The sequence below is a fragment of the Ctenopharyngodon idella genome, chromosome 18 (genome assembly GCF_019924925.1).
Source record: "Ctenopharyngodon idella isolate HZGC_01 chromosome 18, HZGC01, whole genome shotgun sequence".
Classification (NCBI taxonomy): Eukaryota; Metazoa; Chordata; class Actinopteri; order Cypriniformes; family Xenocyprididae; genus Ctenopharyngodon; species Ctenopharyngodon idella.
In genome coordinates this window covers 18116635-18134033 of record NC_067237.1, presented here as the reverse complement: position 1 = coordinate 18134033, position 17399 = coordinate 18116635, and the positions used below count along the sequence as shown (strand labels likewise).

General features: G+C 35.7%; 1 protein-coding gene across 2 annotated transcripts; it reads right to left on the bottom strand.

Moving 5' to 3' along the window:
- Positions 1 to 943: 943 nt before the first annotated feature.
- Positions 944 to 16764, bottom strand: nat10 (N-acetyltransferase 10). 2 transcript variants are annotated; one of them, XM_051871327.1, is made up of 29 exons: positions 16637 to 16764; positions 16279 to 16402; positions 16105 to 16196; positions 15561 to 15732; positions 15359 to 15481; positions 15209 to 15270; positions 13369 to 13483; positions 13181 to 13288; positions 12966 to 13099; positions 12753 to 12846; positions 11510 to 11608; positions 11150 to 11286; positions 10942 to 11066; positions 10648 to 10798; positions 10112 to 10208; positions 9013 to 9129; positions 8824 to 8925; positions 8117 to 8191; positions 7856 to 7972; positions 6582 to 6715; positions 6431 to 6479; positions 5135 to 5231; positions 4870 to 4980; positions 4607 to 4779; positions 3388 to 3507; positions 3120 to 3218; positions 2589 to 2662; positions 1321 to 1401; positions 944 to 1233 (listed from the first exon to the last, which is right to left on the bottom strand). In XM_051871327.1, the coding sequence occupies exons 2-29, from the start codon at positions 16390 to 16392 to the stop codon at positions 1128 to 1130; spliced, it is 3078 nt and encodes a 1025-aa protein (XP_051727287.1). In that variant the 5' UTR covers positions 16393 to 16402; positions 16637 to 16764; the 3' UTR covers positions 944 to 1127. The 2 variants fall into 2 exon arrangements, with proteins under 2 accessions (XP_051727287.1, XP_051727286.1); XM_051871326.1 differs by having other exon boundaries at positions 16529 to 16679.
- Between the last annotated feature and the right edge of the window lie 635 nt (positions 16765 to 17399).

Here is a 17399-nt window from a genome sequence, read left to right as displayed (position 1 = left end):
CAGGGCCTCAACATGGTACGAGTTTTTGTTTTGCACAAATAATAGTTAAAAATAATAATAAAAAAAAAAAAGTTGAATAGGGCCTACGCATGAACAGTGAAAATGAAAACATTAAATTCAATAATAAATGTTAAAAATATTTATTAAATGCCGCTTTATTTATCTTATATTTATGTTTTTATTTTTGTAATGTGCTTCTGTAAAGTCATACTTTTTTAGGCCTATAACATAATAGGCATATTGGTTTGAACTGCTTTTACAATGGTTACTATTAATAGTGTGATAGTTTTTTGGTGAATTGTCCCCGTTTTTTAATTATTAGATAACAAATTAGATTTTGGTGATATTTTGACCACTCAAATAGGAAATGTCCCTGGTTTCCATTTAAAAAAATCTGGTCACCTTATCATCTTAGTTGTTGAGCAAAGCAGGATCATAGTTCCACCAGTGAATGTCTAAACAATCAGAGCACAAAGATCACTGCATTTCACCATATTCAACATGCCAAGCATAACAATACTACTGTTTTGCAGTGTACTGTTTAAACTTTGTAATACATAGTACACTGCACGTAATATCATTTCCAATGGGAAATCAATATAGAATATGTGCAGTGGTATTGAATCATACTGGTTACATATGTGTGGCACTCAAGTACATTAATTTGCACCATTGTGATCCTGAAAACAGAATGCGACCCATTTTGACCCAACTTCCAAAAAAATTTTCCTGTTGATGTTGTCTCAAATTTAACATTTTTACTCACTAAGTTAAGCAAACATTGAAATCTTAATGATTTTGAATGCAAGCTATGCACAATAAGATTATTATTATTTATTTTACAGATGGCAAATTGAAATTTATATCCTGAAATCAACTTTAAAGGAAAAACATGAGCTCTAAACCATGGAAATATTAATGTCTGAAATGTGGCAACAAGAAAAAACAACAATGTACAACTTTATTTTGTTGGTTCACTGAAAAAAAAAACTCAAACAAATAGGCATTGACTATAAAATCCTTTATCCAAACATATCTTCACATTTGAATAAATCTATTGGCCAGAGAAACTTAAAAGACGACAAGCACAAATACATTTCAAGTTTTAATTTTAAAGTCCATTACTTTCATGTTTTCTTTCCAAATTTGCCCCTTTTGTCCTTATTTTTCTTCATCTTCTTGTCTTGCCGTGGTTCTTTCTGGTTCAATCCTTCCAGTTTTCTTTTTTTATCACTGAGGGGAAAAAAAACAAAGATAAAGAGCAGTTCATGATCCCAGATAAAATCCTCCCTAACCCGAGCTCCAAACATCTCTGCTTACCTTTTTATGCTAACAATAGCTGTATGTCCGGCTTTCTTTAACACTTGGTCCCATTCCTCATCATCTCCTCGGATCATGTACCTTCATAAAATGTCAGAATGGAAAAGGAGGGTCAATACAGCTATATGAGTGGGAAAATCACATTAAAAAAACTATCATTTTAAAGGGGACCTATTATGCCCTCTTACAAGATGTAATATAAGTCTCTGGTGTCTCCAGAAAGTGTCTGTGAGTTTCAGCTCAAAATACCCCACAGATCATTTATTAAAGCTTGTCAAATTTGCCCCATTTGGGTGTGAGCAAAAACACGCCGTTTTTGTGTATGTCCCTTTAATTGCAAATGAGTTGCTGCTCTCGGCCCCCTTTCCAGAAGAGGGTGGAGCTTTAACAGCTCGCGCTTCGGTTGCTCAACAACAACACAGCTGGAGAATCTCACGCAGCCAAAATGAGGATTGTCAGTAACGGTGTTCAGCCTTACATTGTTCAAACCGGAGTCGACACTGATGGAGAGACTCAGAAAACTCGAAAAAAAATAAACATTTGCAATTTCAAAATTTCCACATCTTTCCAGACTCAAATTTTCAAACCTCTCTGTAGATTTTTATAGATCATATTTAACAAATTGTTCATACAGCATTATTTTCAGCATTATATTTGGTATATAGTACAGTCATCTGTCAATATTTTTTTCATTGGTTTTCTTAAAAATGATAACATGCACTTATATGAGAAGAAACCTAAAACACTTTATAAGCTGCATATATTTACCTCTGACACATCAGTTTGATACTGTAAATGTGGTTTGATGTTGCACGATCAGCAAAGAGCAAAGTACAGTCTGATTTAGCTAATCGTTTGCTCCTTTATCTGTTGCTGGTTGCACATTCATTTAGTGAAGATGGAAGTTCAAAAGAGACTTGTTTATGGTAAAGAAACAGTTTTGCATAATGAAAATATGTGTCTTGAATTAATTTAGTCGTGTTGGACAATCACTAAAGGATCACATGAAAACACTCTGCTTGTATGATAAATGTATTTTTAGAAATTCTTAATTTTATAGTAGAAAACTGAATAGGGGCAATAGTCTGGAAACACATGTTTTCCATACTCCGTTTTCTTTTTTCCCATGCATATCCAGACCTGGAAATGACTCAAACCGAAATTCCATGCATTTCCACACTTTTCCAAACTGCGTAAGAACCCTAAATAAAAAAAATAAAAAAACCTCTTTAAATAAAAATAGTTTGGACTGCATTGGGAGTACTCACTCTGAAAGATTCATGTCTTTAATCTTCTCCATTTCCTGTTTGTGTTTCTCCTGGATCTCTTTGCCTGCATCATCCTAAGGGATAAAATTATATTTTAATATGATAAACTTGTTACAAAAATGTTCTATTTCAAATAAAATGCTGTTCTTTTGAACTTGCTATTCATCAAATAATCTATTTACAGTACTGACTGTTTTCAGCATTGATAGTAATCAGAAATGTGTCTTGAGCTGCAAATTAGTATATTAAAATGATTTCTCGAGGATCATGTGACACTGAAGACTGGAGTAATGATGCTGAAAATTCAGCTTTGATCACAGGAATACATTTTAAAATATATTAAAAATAGAAAAGTTATTTTAAATTGTAAACTATTTCACAATATTACTGTTTTACTCATCAAAAAATGAAGCATTTGCAAGCATGAGACTTCTTTCAAAAACATTAAAAAAAGTCTTATCGACTCCAGATTATTCTGATTATTTTTAGACATTTTTTTTTCCCACAAAATAATAATCTAGAGTCTCATACCAGATCTTCAGTTAGTGTCTGCACAGTTGGTTCCATGCTTATGTCTTTGGTGGCCACCATCTCTGCTTCAACTGCTTTCTCCTGAAGAGTGTTGAAGAACTGCAGAAAAGATGGAATCAAACAATAGCTACAAACCAAAACATTACAGAACAGTAGATCCATGCAGTGTTTTCCTCACTCTGAAAAGAAGGTTCGGTTCTAGTCCTTCTATGCTGTTTTAATCAGTGCGTGTATGAAAGACAAGGAGAGAGGGCTTGTTTTGTCTCACCTGCACTACTTTACGGATGACACGATTGAACAGGCCCATAAGCTGAGAAGCGGGCAGATCAATCGCCTTCTCCAGCTCATCTATACTCTTGTGTTGAAGCCCAATTCCCAACAGCAGAGCCTGAAGAAAGAATCGATTATGTAGTACACACACCAGCGATGTAAATTCAGCCTCAAATATAAACTCAAACTAATGAAATAACTTAATTTTAATTTACATATACAGTAGTGGCCAAAAGTACAAAGCCACTAAGAGGACATGGTGATAGAAAAAATATGAGATGGGAGGAAAAAATATTTCAATGCTTCTGCGTTCCCCCGAGAAACGTTGTGTCTCGGGGGAAATGCAATATTTTCTGAGCGAGCACAAGGTGTTTCGGGGGAATGCAAAACGCTTTGCGAGTGAATGCAAAGTTTCTCAAAGGAACGCAAAACATTTTGCAAGTTAACGCAAAGTGTCTCAGGGAAACAAACATTTTGTGAGCAAACGCAAAGTTTCTTGGGGAAACAAATATTTTGCGAGTAATCAAAGTTTCTCGGAGGAAACGCAAATATTTTGTGCGTGTACAAATATCTCAGGGGAAACAAACATTTTGCGAGGGAACGCAAAGTTTCTCGGAGGAACGCAAAACATTTTGCGAGCGAATGCAAAGTGTCTCAGGGAAAAACATTTTGTGAGCAAACAAAAAAAGTTTCTTGAGGGAAAGAGAAACATTTTCAAGAGAATGCAAAAGCATTGACCATTTTTTCCTTCCATCTCATTTTTTTTTTTTCCTTCATCATGTCCCTTTAGGGGCTCCGTACAAAAGTGATGTCTGGAAGGAATATTTGTTTTTAATAACTCTACAAGTTCGATTAAACCATCAAAATGTGAGAAAAATATTTTATATATTTTAAATACGAGTCGGCAAAACACTTGGTTAAGGTATTTATCTGACAAAATTATTTGCAAACTACAGGTTTGATTTTACTATGCAAAAAAAGGAGAAACAGGAAGTAGTATACTTCAACTACAAATTTGACGTGCGTTATCACAAATAAAACAGTTGACTCCCAGCACAACTATGCAATATGCTTACAAAATCTTTAACAACTTTTTAATAATATTCTAATAAAGGGTGCATATGTCAATTATACTTGTAAATAGATAAATTTTGCCCTTAAATAAAGAAAATTCTTATACTTGGACTTAAACTTAAAAGCACACATAGCTGACTTACAGACTGGGCAGCAGAAAGCCCCATGTTTCCTAACTGTTTGAGGAAATACATGCGTGCAACAACAGGGATCATGTCCATGATGAGGTGATAGTCCACCATGTTTCTTGAATACATCTCCAAACGCTTCAGGTCATATGGAGTGAATGTGGCAGCGAGCTCAGCACTGGTGAGAGCTGAAAAGACAGATGCATGAAAGGTTATCTTTAACCAACACACACCCACAGAGCATTTAGTCTAATGAGGTGGCAGATGTGGGTCTGTACCTGCTGGGTTGTCGTCCTTAGCGCTCTTGTTCTGCAGTATGTTGAGGGCCAGGGTTGGGTTAAATTTGCTGAACTGGAAGGACAGCAGGGAGAGGAACCGCCGCCGGAAATCTGTCCAACACAAGAAACGTTAGTCTTTGAAATCAGAAATATATAGCTGAGTGAGCATTATATGTATTAATACACAGCCCTCAGGAATAATTGATTCTAACTGGTCAAATGCAGCCTTCACACTGGATTATTCTGAGAGATTGTGAATTCTCACCCTTCCAAAAAGCAGAGAGCCAGTGGTCCTGCTCTGTTGACTCCTCAGTATTGAGCTCCTTCAGCATAATGCAGGAGTGCTCTCCTGTCAGGTCATTCTACAGGCCACAATATAACAACATTCCACTTACTACAAAGTTACAAAAAGAGAAACAGTCCTGACAATAGTGTTGTCAAAAGTAAAGATTTCGATACTGAAATTTTAAGAATCTGACAATACCAGCATTTTGGATTCTTAAACACCTCTGATTGGCCATTGTGTTCACGCACTCAACAGATATGTCTGTGATTGGCTACAATGATCAATGCTTCAAAAATATTGTAAATAGCCATGTGACGCTCTTCACCGAGCGCTTACGCAGATACACATGGGAGCGTTTGAAAGCAGGCGTATTATCAGCGAATATATTATAGACTAGGGCTGGGACAATAAATCGTTGAATCGCGAAGCGAGAAATGATTCTGGATCGATTCTGAGATTTTCCGAATGCATCACGATTCTCTCTCGAATCGATTCTGAGTTTAGTTTTTAACAGCAGATGGCACTGCGTGCACCGTACTCTGCTTGCTTCCAATTCCTTACACACACCACTTGAACCTTCTATAAAATAATCATTCATAAAATTTGAAAAGGTTGAAGCAAATTACAAGTTAATTAATCTCACATCATTAAAGCATTTTGCAAGTACATTCTCAGACTCAGCCGAACACACGAGCGCTCTTCTTCATTTGAGCGTGCAGTTAAAAACTAGCATAGAGCGCCATCTGCTGTTAAAAACTGAGCTCAGAATCGATTCAAGAGAGAATCGCGATGCATTCGGAAAATCTCAGAATCGATCCACGAATCGAGATGAATGGATTTATTGTCCCAGCCCTATTATAGACAAAAACACTCCCGTGTGTATCTGTGGAAGCGCTTGGTGAAGAGCATCACGTCTATTTACAACATGTTTTTGAAGCGTTGATCATTGTAGCCAATCACAGACGTATCTGTTGAGCATGTGAACACAATGGCCAATCAGAGGTGTTTAAGAATCCAAATTGGGGCAGTCGTGACCTAATGGTTAGAGAGTCAGACTTGTAACCCAAAGGTTAGCACAATTTCCGAGTATGGGACACCATACTTGGCTACGTCACTTCACTTTCACTTTTTTTTTTTTTTTTTCCAAAATGCTAGGGGGAAATGCTGGTATCGTCACATTTTTAAAATTTCAGTACCGACTTGGCACCGAAGTCTGTACTTTTAACAACACTACCTGACAATACAGAGAGAAAAAAAAAAAAGTGGTATCCTTACCGGGGTCTGTCTTAAATAAACAGGAACAAATCCAGCCTTTTTCCAGAATCTGGATGGGAAAGAAAGCAGAGAGAGTAAGGAGTTAAGAACATGTTTTGTAATAGTATTGCAATGCAAATATCAAAAAATCTGCTTGCACGAAGCATCTTACTTGAGCAGTTGAGGAGTGAGACCGTAAGACACTCCCAGGTAGTCCAGCCTCTCGGCTCTCCTCTCATTCAGCTTCAACAGCAGCGGTGGCAGGTCTTTCCTAGGAGACACCACCTCCTCTAGAAGACTGACAGCCTGAACATGGACATGAATGAAAAATATATACTCTTTTCAGAATCCATACTTACATTAGGTAACACTTTATTTTAGGGTGACGTAGTTATATGTTACTACAAGTACTTGGTAATAACAGTAAATTATGCATAATTACAAGTAACTAACCCTAAATCAAACCTGTAACTTTATAGTAAGTACATGTAGTTAATTAATATTACTCTGTACTTATTTAAGTACAATGCAACTACATCACCTTTAAAAAAAAAAAAAAAAGTGTATCCTTGCATTATTCTTATTTATCACAGCTTTTGATCCAGATAATATGCTACTTTATCAGTGAAGTGGCATTTATAACTACTGAATTGCATAAAAGAAATCTTGAATTATAATCTTATTGTACACATTGCTGCACAGAGGACTATACTTTAGTTCTTATTTTGTACAAAAAGGTCAAATCTGTCACTGATATAGTAGTATATCAATTTTAATCAATTCTGCACAGAATAAATCAGCGCTGAGTGATAAACAGTAAGAATGAAAAGAAAAAAAATGAATTCTTTAGCTAGGACACAAAAATTGTGTAAAGTGACAGTAAAGACATTAATAATGTATTTTAAATTTTCTATCTTTTGAATATCAAAGAATCCTAAAAAAAAAAAACGTTTCCATAAAAATAACTGTTTTCAACATTTATAAAGTTTCTTGAGCATCAAATCAGCATATTAGAATGATTTCTGAAGGACCATGTGACACTGAAGACTGGAGAAAAGATGCTGAAATTTCAGCTTTGACATCACTGGAATAAATTACTTTTAAAATATATTAAAACAGAAAGGGTTGGGGTTATTTTAAAAGGCACAATATGTACATTTTCGCCACTAGAGGTCACTTATTCAAAACAAAGGCCTTTAACAAAACTTTTGAAAAATGTTTCAAAATGTTTAAATGTAAGAAGTAAAATACAGAACAAATCTTGATAAATATGATCAAGTGATTATCACTATATGAACACAAGAAAGGATTATTTAATTTAATATTTTCTAACTACATGGATTAATATAATACAGCCATGTTTACCTACAGAAATGTCCACTAAAAACATGGTGCCACACACACTTCCATGAACATTTCTGGGTGATGGTGCAAACAGAGCATTACCTCACTGCTCACAGACGTGATTGCGCTGGTTGATGTCTGTTCTTGCTCATCCAAGAGAGGAAACTGGCCCTCATAATATTGCTGCAGCAGTTGCAAAGCACGACTGCCGTAACCCATCTACAGAGTGGCACAATGAGTCACACATGGGTAATGACATAACTGGGCAAACAAGGCAATAATGAAGCAACTTCTATATGTGAGCTGTTCAATGAACATAACTGAGGCTGTATATAAACAGAGGAGGAAAAGCAAGTAATTTACCCCTTGATAATCAGGGTTCACAGCAATACGGACGATCCTGCCACCAGAGAGACCTCCGAATTCAGAGTCTTGAAACTAAAAGCAAAAACACAAGAGCATCAGAGTCATTTCAGAGTCACTCACTGAAACATTTATTTGACAGTATGACATAAATAATCTATGTACACTAACTATTTTTCAAAAAATCTGGGGTCAGTAAGATTTTTGAATGTTAAATGCTTTTAAAGAAGCCTCTTCTGCTCACCAAGGCTGCATTTATTTGATCAAAATACAGTAAAAACAGTAAAATTCTGAAATATTTTTTACAGTTTGAATAACTGTTTTCTATATAAATATATTTTGAAATGTAATTTATTCCTGTGATCAAAGCTGAATTTTCAGCATTATTACTCCAGTCTTCAGTGTCACATGATCCTTCAGAAATCATTCTAATATGTTTTGTTGCTCAAAAAACATTTCTTGTTATTATCAATGTTGAAAACAGGTGTGCTACTTAATATTTTTGTGGAAACCATGATACTTGTTTTGCATTTATTTGAAAAAGAAATCTTTTGAAAGATAATAAATGTCTTTACTGTCACTTTTGATCAATTCAATACATCCTTGCTAAATAAAAGTATTAATTTCATTATATATATATATATATATATATCTTAGTGACCCCAAACTTGTGAACTGTAGCTTCATTTTAAATTCAGATATGTTACCTGTTCCGAAACAGTCCAGGGAATGAGATCTCCTGAAGCTTTCTTCCCTCTGGACAAGCTGGTGAGGATGGATTGGCGTGAGATCTCTCCTTCCAGACACACCTGAAATTACAGAGTTTACAGTTCAGAGTTAACAACATACTTCAACACAGATTTAGCAGTACTGGAATTAAATAGCTTTGGCCGTACTTGCACAACTGCTAGGACCTCTGGGAGTGAATTCTTTGTGGGTGGAACAGGGGGAAGCAGGCAAAAGAGATGGTGAGCAGGAGCATCCGAGAGCATCTGAAGGTCATTGGGTGAATTCTGAGGAGGGAGAGGAGATTGATTCAAATTTGGTTTAGAGTTTGTGACATTATGTAATGCGCTAATACAGTGGTTCTCAACCAGGGCCCTGGGGTCCTCAAGATGACTAAAATAAGTATTAAAGGGGTCATGACATGAGAAATCAAATTTGCCTTGATCTTTTGTCATATAAGACGTCTTTGTACCATTAAAACATCCTGCAAGTTTCATATCTTAAAACGTCCTCCTCATTACAAACAAAGCATTTATTTAATCAGGCTCCAAAAACGGCTTATTTTGATATTGTGGGATCTGTGACGTCACACGGGCAAATACATTTGCATATGACTGCCCCCAGAGCAAGACATTGACGAATAATTATACATCATCGCACCATAGGCCCTGACCACTGGCATTCAGTCGCTGACATTTGTCTACACTGAATGTGAGCGTCGCGTCAAACGCAAATAGAAGCCATTATAATCACTGATGCTGTCTACACTGATACAGTATACAGATGTGTGTTCAGTTTCTGACATACTCCACACACTTGAGTCTGTCGACAACAGGACAAATGGAAGAGTGAAAGAACGTTCGATTTGACACGTCCAGTTTAAACAGCTTGTTTGCGTCTCTGAACAGACTTCAGAAACAAGTGGATAGTCTATTTTAATGGCTAATTTCATGGATAAATTGAAAAAAAATGATAATTTCAGAAGGAGGGTCAAAATGAAGGTTGAAAATAAACGTTTTCCCACGTGTTCTTTAGTTAAAAACAAATTTAACCTAAGAACACGCAGTTTGTAAAACTTCCGAAATCACAAAATGAATTGTGGTTAATTAAATCTATCAGTACTCCCAGTTTAAAAAAATTTTTGGAAACAAACAGCTTTGTCATAAATACGGCAGAAATACTAGAAATAGCCTTCAAATATTGAGTTGGACAACCAGAGGCTTTGAGTCAAAAAGATTAAGAACCACTGGTCTAAAAACCAAGATTTACCTTGTAATGTGATGCTACGTAAAGTGCCATGAGACGCTGAAGGAAAGTCTCCGAAGCTTTGTGATAACAAAACAACGTGTCTCGATTCACATAATAACTGGAATATGGGGTTAAAGAAATCTAATGTTTAGGCAGATGGGTGAATCTAGGGTAAATCTAAAGCAGGTGAGAGATGTTTACACACAGTGTTGTGTTATTTTGAGAAATCAGGCATGTTTTTACAGGTCTGGTGGTGATGATAGTAAATAAAATCATGTGAAAGACAGACAGGCAGCCCACATAAGAGAAAAAAAACTTAAAATTGTCAAAATTCTGACAAAGTTAAAAAGATAAATCGTATTATGACAGAGTCAAAATTATGAGATAAAATGTCATGATTATGACAAAAATAGACTTTTTATGTCATAATGATTTTGACTTTTTAATCTCATAATTATTCTTTAACAAAACAAGTTTTTTTTTCTTATGTGGCGGGAATGGGTTACCATACTAGTATGAAATTAGCATGAACATAAAAATCGACTTTTAGAGGATACAGGTCGCATGTCTGGGGTAAAGGGCAGCCGGAAATGATGCGTGGTACACTCAGACAGTCCAAGCACAGCAGTTCATTCAACCATTTCTCCACATGATCCCCCTGGCCATAGCGGATAGACTCGTGGAGGGTCACCTCATGAAGGCTTCGTGCTGCAGAGCGCATTTACACATTAAACACATATCATCAGTCAGGAACATGTTTTAAATTCTGGTTATCTTGTGGCAAGTGAAGAGATGGGCAGGCACTGTTGCACTCTATTATATTTAAAAAGCAAAAGGACATTGGAGGATACCTGCTGCCAGTCTGGCTGTGCTGGTGTTTCTGTTCTCAGCCGAGAGGTTCTGCTGGCTGTCTGCGCTCTGCTGCCTCAACTGCTGAATCAGCTTAAGAGACAGAGAGCGACCGGTGCCCTCATAGCTGCATGGTGACATAAGGGTTAAGGCATTGCTATTATACCATTGTAAAAAGATCAAAATGTAACAGCTCTTCAAAATACACACCCATTGATCGTAGATGCCATAAACACAAGGTATGGTCCTAGTAGTTTCTTCACTAAAGGCAGTGGGATAGCAGCAGCCTCGTCGATGACTAGCAGCTCTGCCTGGCCTAACTTCACCGCATCAGCTGGGTGAATGTACTGCAGATCAAAAGAGTTCAAGAAAATTTTTATTATAATTACTATTATAGTTGTGAATGATGCAAAATGCACCATATGAACATGTTGTTTCTAAACTTCCAAAATATACTAAAGTGGAATAAATTAACTAAATTAAGCAAAGACAGTATCTGAGACTCCACAACTCAACAAATATTTGCATGAAAAATGATGGAAAGAAATGCAGAGATGGAAGTCTGTATACCTGAATGGTCTGTCGATGTTCTTTGAAGATGTTCACACGAACCACAGCTTTGTTAAACTCTGGGTTCAAAGACTGGATTATTTCATAGTCCAGATGTTCCTACAATTAAAAAAATAAATAAATCTGGTTTGAAGTAGTTCCCTCAGATGTATGCATAAATGTCTGATTTATATTCTCCTACTAGTAGATAACATATTTACCTATAATAATATTTTAGCAAATGTTAAAGAAATGATCAGGGTTTAAATCATTTAACTGACACGGGTTATCATAGTTAGCTAAAACTAAAACTATTTAAAAAAATCGTGTTAATTGAAAAAATAAAATTAAACAATAAAAAAAAAAATATATATATATATATATATATATAATACAAAAATAAAATATAAAAACCAAGGCAACATTTCTCATTTACATTTATTTTACTAGAACAACTAAAACTGAAATAAAAAAAGAATAAAATCTCTATAGACAAAAACTATGAAAGCTTGTCTCCGCCATTAAATAAAAAAATAAAGGTAATTGTGACTTTTTATCTCACAATTCTGACTTTTGTTCTCAGAATTGCGAGAAATAAACTCACAATTGCATGATATAAAGTCAGAATAGTGAGTTATAAAGTCAGAATTGTGAGATATGAACTCGCAATTGCCTGTTATGTCCAATTGTGACGGAAAAATTACGTTTTATCTCAGAATGGTGAGTTTATATCTCACAATTCTGACTTTATTAAATGCAATTGTGAATTTATATCTCGCAATTCTGAGAAAAAAAGTCAGAATTGTGAGATATAAAGTCAGAATTGCGTGATATAAACTCACAATTGCAAGAAAAAATCAGAATTGTGAGATAAAAAGTCAGAATTGGGTGATATAAACTTGCAATTTCCAGAAAATTGTGAGATAAAAAGTCACAATTACCTTAGTGGCGGAAACAAGCTTCCATACAAAAACACACAAACTAATCTTAAACAAAATCACTAAAACTTTATCTAAATTAAAATGAAAACAGAAAATATGCAATAAAAACTATTAATAGTATATTAATGACACTAAAATACTAACTCAGTTTATTAAAACAATTACAGTCGTAAATATCCATGTGTTGCCTTAGAATTGCATTACTGTAAATAACATTTTTATAAGTGCTATTTACAGTAATACACTATTTTAATATAGTCTGGGTCTGGCTGTGATTAGGTCATATCTAATGATGTTCATTGATGATGTTCGTTGATAATTACCTGATACTGGAGGGCATCAAAACCTTTAAATACGAACTCAAACAGCGTGTGCAGATTGTCTGGGCTGGGCGATGTGACAAAAATATTTGAATAGCTGAGAAGAGAAACACAACACAAGGGCATTAAGTTATATATATGTATAAAATCCAGTCAGGAGGCAAACGTAACAAGAAAACAAGAGCTTATTCATAATCATAACACTGTACTACATACCCAAATGCAACAGCTCCGGCTATAGCCAATCCCAGAGCAGCAGATTTACCTCGACCGCGGGCAGCCGTAAGAGCCACAGTGCTCCTCAAGGTCTTCTCTGAAATAGCCTCAATGAACTTCAGCACTGCTTTGGCCTGAAGACATAAACACAGGTTAAATAAACACTAGTTGTGCCACATGAAACATATCAGCATCAAGAGTTATTTAGATTATACCTGGTCCATAGTTTTACAGCCGTCTACTAGAACGCCAACCGGCTGTGTGTCCTGTAAAGACTCCTTCAGGTCCTTCAGCTCTTGTTCCCGTGGAGACAGTCTATCATCCTGTTGGCAAAAACAAAGATTATGGAATTCATATACAGTAATTAGCAAAGAAACACTGTGCAGTTATGAACAAGGCTTACCTGTGATTTTGGAGGGACAGGTTTGATGTTGGCAACGTGACTGGAGATTGGCAGAATGTTGAGTTGGTCATCAATCACAACACATGTCTTACAGGAAGTAAGAGACAGGATGAATCTGGGAAAAATATGACAAGCATAATTTTTGCATTTTTTTTTCTTTCTTACAGGATAGTACAAGATAGGGTATGTACTAGGGATGCACCGATACCACTTTTTCCAGAATGAGTCTGATACAGATTCTTTCATTTTTGGTACTTGTTGATACTGAGTAGTGAGTACTTGTTTCCGCCACGGAATAAAACATTTTAAAAGATAATTGCGACTTTTTAATCTCACAATTCTGACTTTTTTTCCTCGTAATTTTGAGTTTATATGTACTGTATCTGAAAAAAGATTTTTAAAAATGTACTATTTGTAATTTGCTTCTTTGTTCTTTTTATATAGCCTAACAAAAATAACTGTACATACCAGCTGATATACAATGTAGTGATTTGGGTGGTCAATCTGCATTTGAAAGTTTGAAAGAGTTTTAAATCTTGTAAATCAAGTAAAATGACTCAATCAAGTAATTTAAGCATGCCAAAGTCAACTTGAATTATATAAAATGTAATTTCCCAACAGCAAAATTGTGGCCAGTGAAAATGCTGAGTGGCTAGTAACTTTGGAAAACCACTAGCCACAGTGGCTGGTGAGCAAAAAAGTTAATGTCAAGCCCTGTATGTATATTATATATATATATATATATATATATATATATAAAACACTTAAGCAAAACATGGTCAGGTCAAAGTGTCCGAATATTTTTTTGGTGGCAAGGGAGGCAGTGCCTCCTCAAAAAAAAAAAAAAAAAAAAAAAAAAAAAAAAAAAAAAAAAAAGGATGAGAAAATAATCCATATTACATATAAAACAACACAAATATTACAAATTACGTCATTAAAAAGAGCGCAAGTCACTCGTATTTCTTAAGGAACACTGCCCAACAGCGACACCCACAGGTAAAGTTACAGCAGGAGTCATGCCTCCCTTTGCTCTCATAGAAAACCATTAGACCCCTATAGCGTGCGGTGGGTTTTGTGGGGGGTAATTGAGAATGAATGGGGGAAAGTCACGTGAGAGGAGGCAATGTCTCCATCGCGCTATGATTGGATTTAATTGGTTATGATTGGATATGATTGGTTTGTGCGATAAATCCCGCCTCTTGTTTACATGCACGTTCTGCGCGTCAGTTTGAATGAATAAATGATGGTGTCAATGGGAAGACTAATTGAAAAGTAAGTAAACAGATCACCCAGTTAGATACCACCGCTTTATGTCACGTCAAAATCAAACTTGAAATGGACTGAAAACATGATTTTTAGTGCAATCAGCTTGGTGAAATTAAAAATGCATCTTCGTGTCTGTGACAGACGGTGTTTACGGAGCATGACTGATGATCCAAAATAGCCTAAGTTGACTATTAAAAAGAAAAACATCAATACACAAATAAAATATATTGTTTAAATTGTTACTGCCTTTAGTTATTATTTTGGAATGAATGTAGAAATGCTTAAAACACTAACTGATGATGATGAGATTGACTTGGTTTTGATAATTTATTACAATACATTGTTAATGTAAAATTACAAAATAGAATTGTATTTGGTTTCTTTTTTTCTTTTTTAATGTAATGTAAAGTAATGTTCATTTAACAAGGAAGATGTGTCAACGTTAAGAGTAATGCACATGAATTTACATTTGATTCATAAATAAATAAAAAAATGTGCCTCCTCATTTCAGAACACCACTGCACGCCACTGATATATATATGGGGGTTTTGTAATTAAATGTCAAAAGACTGACCTTTCATTGAACCTTCCAACAACATCCTGGTGAGCCTCTGTCCTGTATCGAGAATGAACATCCTGAAAGAAAACACACATTTTAAAAAATATATTCACACGCAGATTACCAGCTTCGTATTGGCAGAGAAGCATTTAAGAGGCCATCTACCATTGTCATTGTGTACAGCTGCTTCAGGGACTTCACAGTCCTCAGAAGAATGACCACAATGCCTCCACCTTCGACAGTCTCAACGGTCCGAGCCAAGAGGTTGGGAGTGAGAGCTTCAAAGTCCTGAAACAGAAAGTGAGATGAACTTAACCCTACTGTAGCCTACTGGATCACATTCTGAGGTGTGTGTCACTGACATTACCTGCAGAACGCACATGCCGTAAGTGTTTCCCAGGATCTTGTGAGTTTCATTGTAGTAGCAGTAGCGGATGTTGGTTGCAGCAATGAAGAGCTCAAATGGATCGTCCTCTTTTAGGTTCAGCGTGCCTGTTTTGATCTTCTTCTGCAGCTGTCGCATCCTCTTCTTCCGATTGCTGTAAAACGACAGATTTATTTCTATCAAGTGTACCTGGCAGCACACAATTTTAAAGTCTAGTCAGATGAATAAGGGTCTGGAAATAATAGTTAATATTGTTCGGGGAGCTATTGATAATAAAACTAAGCATTTAAAGACATTATTGGAAGATATAGAGTGACAGTTAATATTGTGTACTTAATATGTGCACTTTACTGTGTAATAAATATGTGCACTTTATGTTAGTATGCTATCAAAGATCTCATTGATTTACATTAAAAAGATTACATTCTGATAGCTTGTAAAGTACTTATTCAGTGCCTCTGAATAAAAATGAGGTGTTTTTGTCCTCCTCAATGAATTAGGTGTTTTGTTTTTTGAGTAATCATACCTGCTAAAGACAAGCTCCTTCTTGTAACACCATAACACTGATGGCCGGGCCCTGACGGTTGCTTTAGACAGCATGTGGTGGAGAATGACAACCTGGAGGCAAAGTGCACAAATGAGTGAGTTTCTGCAAACGTATTACATTATTATAGCATTATTAAACACAGTTTTGCCTCACCTGATCTCTGCCACGATCACCAACTATCACGAACATCGACCGGTGATGTTGTGCGACACCGTTTTCTATCTGGACACGAATGCGATTGTCCACCTTCTTCCTAAAAGTCGCCATTGCTCCAAAACTGCACCGAACATCAAATAGTCAGTTTTACATTGAGAAATGAAGGAAACACGAGCAGACATTAAACACATTTTACATAGCGCACAGACAAAACTATGAGCATGTTCATTAATATTATAAGACATACCTTAAATGTTGTATCGATTAAGCAAAATACTCTGTAAATATTAAATACCACCTTTGAGAAATAAAACTAAGACTCATTTACAGTACACCATCATGCTCGTACACTCACGTGGGGAAGCCTCAGCGGAAGGACCCTGGCGTGATGGACCCCAAAACAGACATGTTCATGATAGCGCCTGTTCAGAATTACAGAAAATCGCGATTTTCTTTTTTATTTAGTAAATTAAGGTATGTGGTTGACATTACCTAAAAAGATTACATTGACATTACCTCAAAACGTGAACCGTTGCCGTTTTTAAAAGTAAGTTGCTACATAACCTTTGTCAGATTTGTCAAGCAGGCAAGGATCATTGTGGGAGTTGTAGTCCTTCTGTATAAACGGAGTAGTTTCTGGAAAAAAATTAAAGCTAGATTTGTTTCTTGATTTATATGGATTTGTGCCATTTTGTCCTCATAGTGTGTACATATGTGGTTACATTTGTGTTTTTTGACGTGCTGAACGTATTTATCGCATTCAAAATGTTGTGGATGTTTTCTTGAAAAGACTTGTCTCTTATTTTCTTTTTTAGCATTCAACTCCAATATCAAAATGTTAAAGTTTCATACCGTAGACCATTAATGGTCATGAACCCTACAGAGAAGAAAATCCAGAGTATTTTCAGAATGTTTAGGACATTTTATTTATGTAAATACATCTACAAGAGAGCATTTGCTTCAAAATTTAATTGTTCATTTTTGTCTTCTGAAGGATGTCACCAAATGGTAGTGCTTCTATGGTCTTTTGGGATTGACTGTCATCTAATAATTGCGTTAGGATGAAACAGTTCATTAGAATGCCAAATATACTGACATTAGCCAAATTTATGACTTGA

What these genes read in the sequence shown, in the direction of transcription:
- nat10 (XM_051871327.1), bottom strand. Translation starts at nt 16,392, where the DNA reads ATGGCGACTTTTAGGAAGAAGGTGGACAATCGCATTCGTGTCCAGATA. An exon ending in ACGGCATGTGCGTTCTGCAG is followed by an intron (nt 15,482 to 15,560) that starts GTAATGTCAGTG and finishes TTTCTGTTTCAG; the next exon opens with GACTTTGAAGCTCTCACTCC. An exon ending in CACAGCCAGACTGGCAGCAG is followed by an intron (nt 10,799 to 10,941) that starts GTATCCTCCAAT and finishes TGCGCTCTGCAG; the next exon opens with CACGAAGCCTTCATGAGGTG.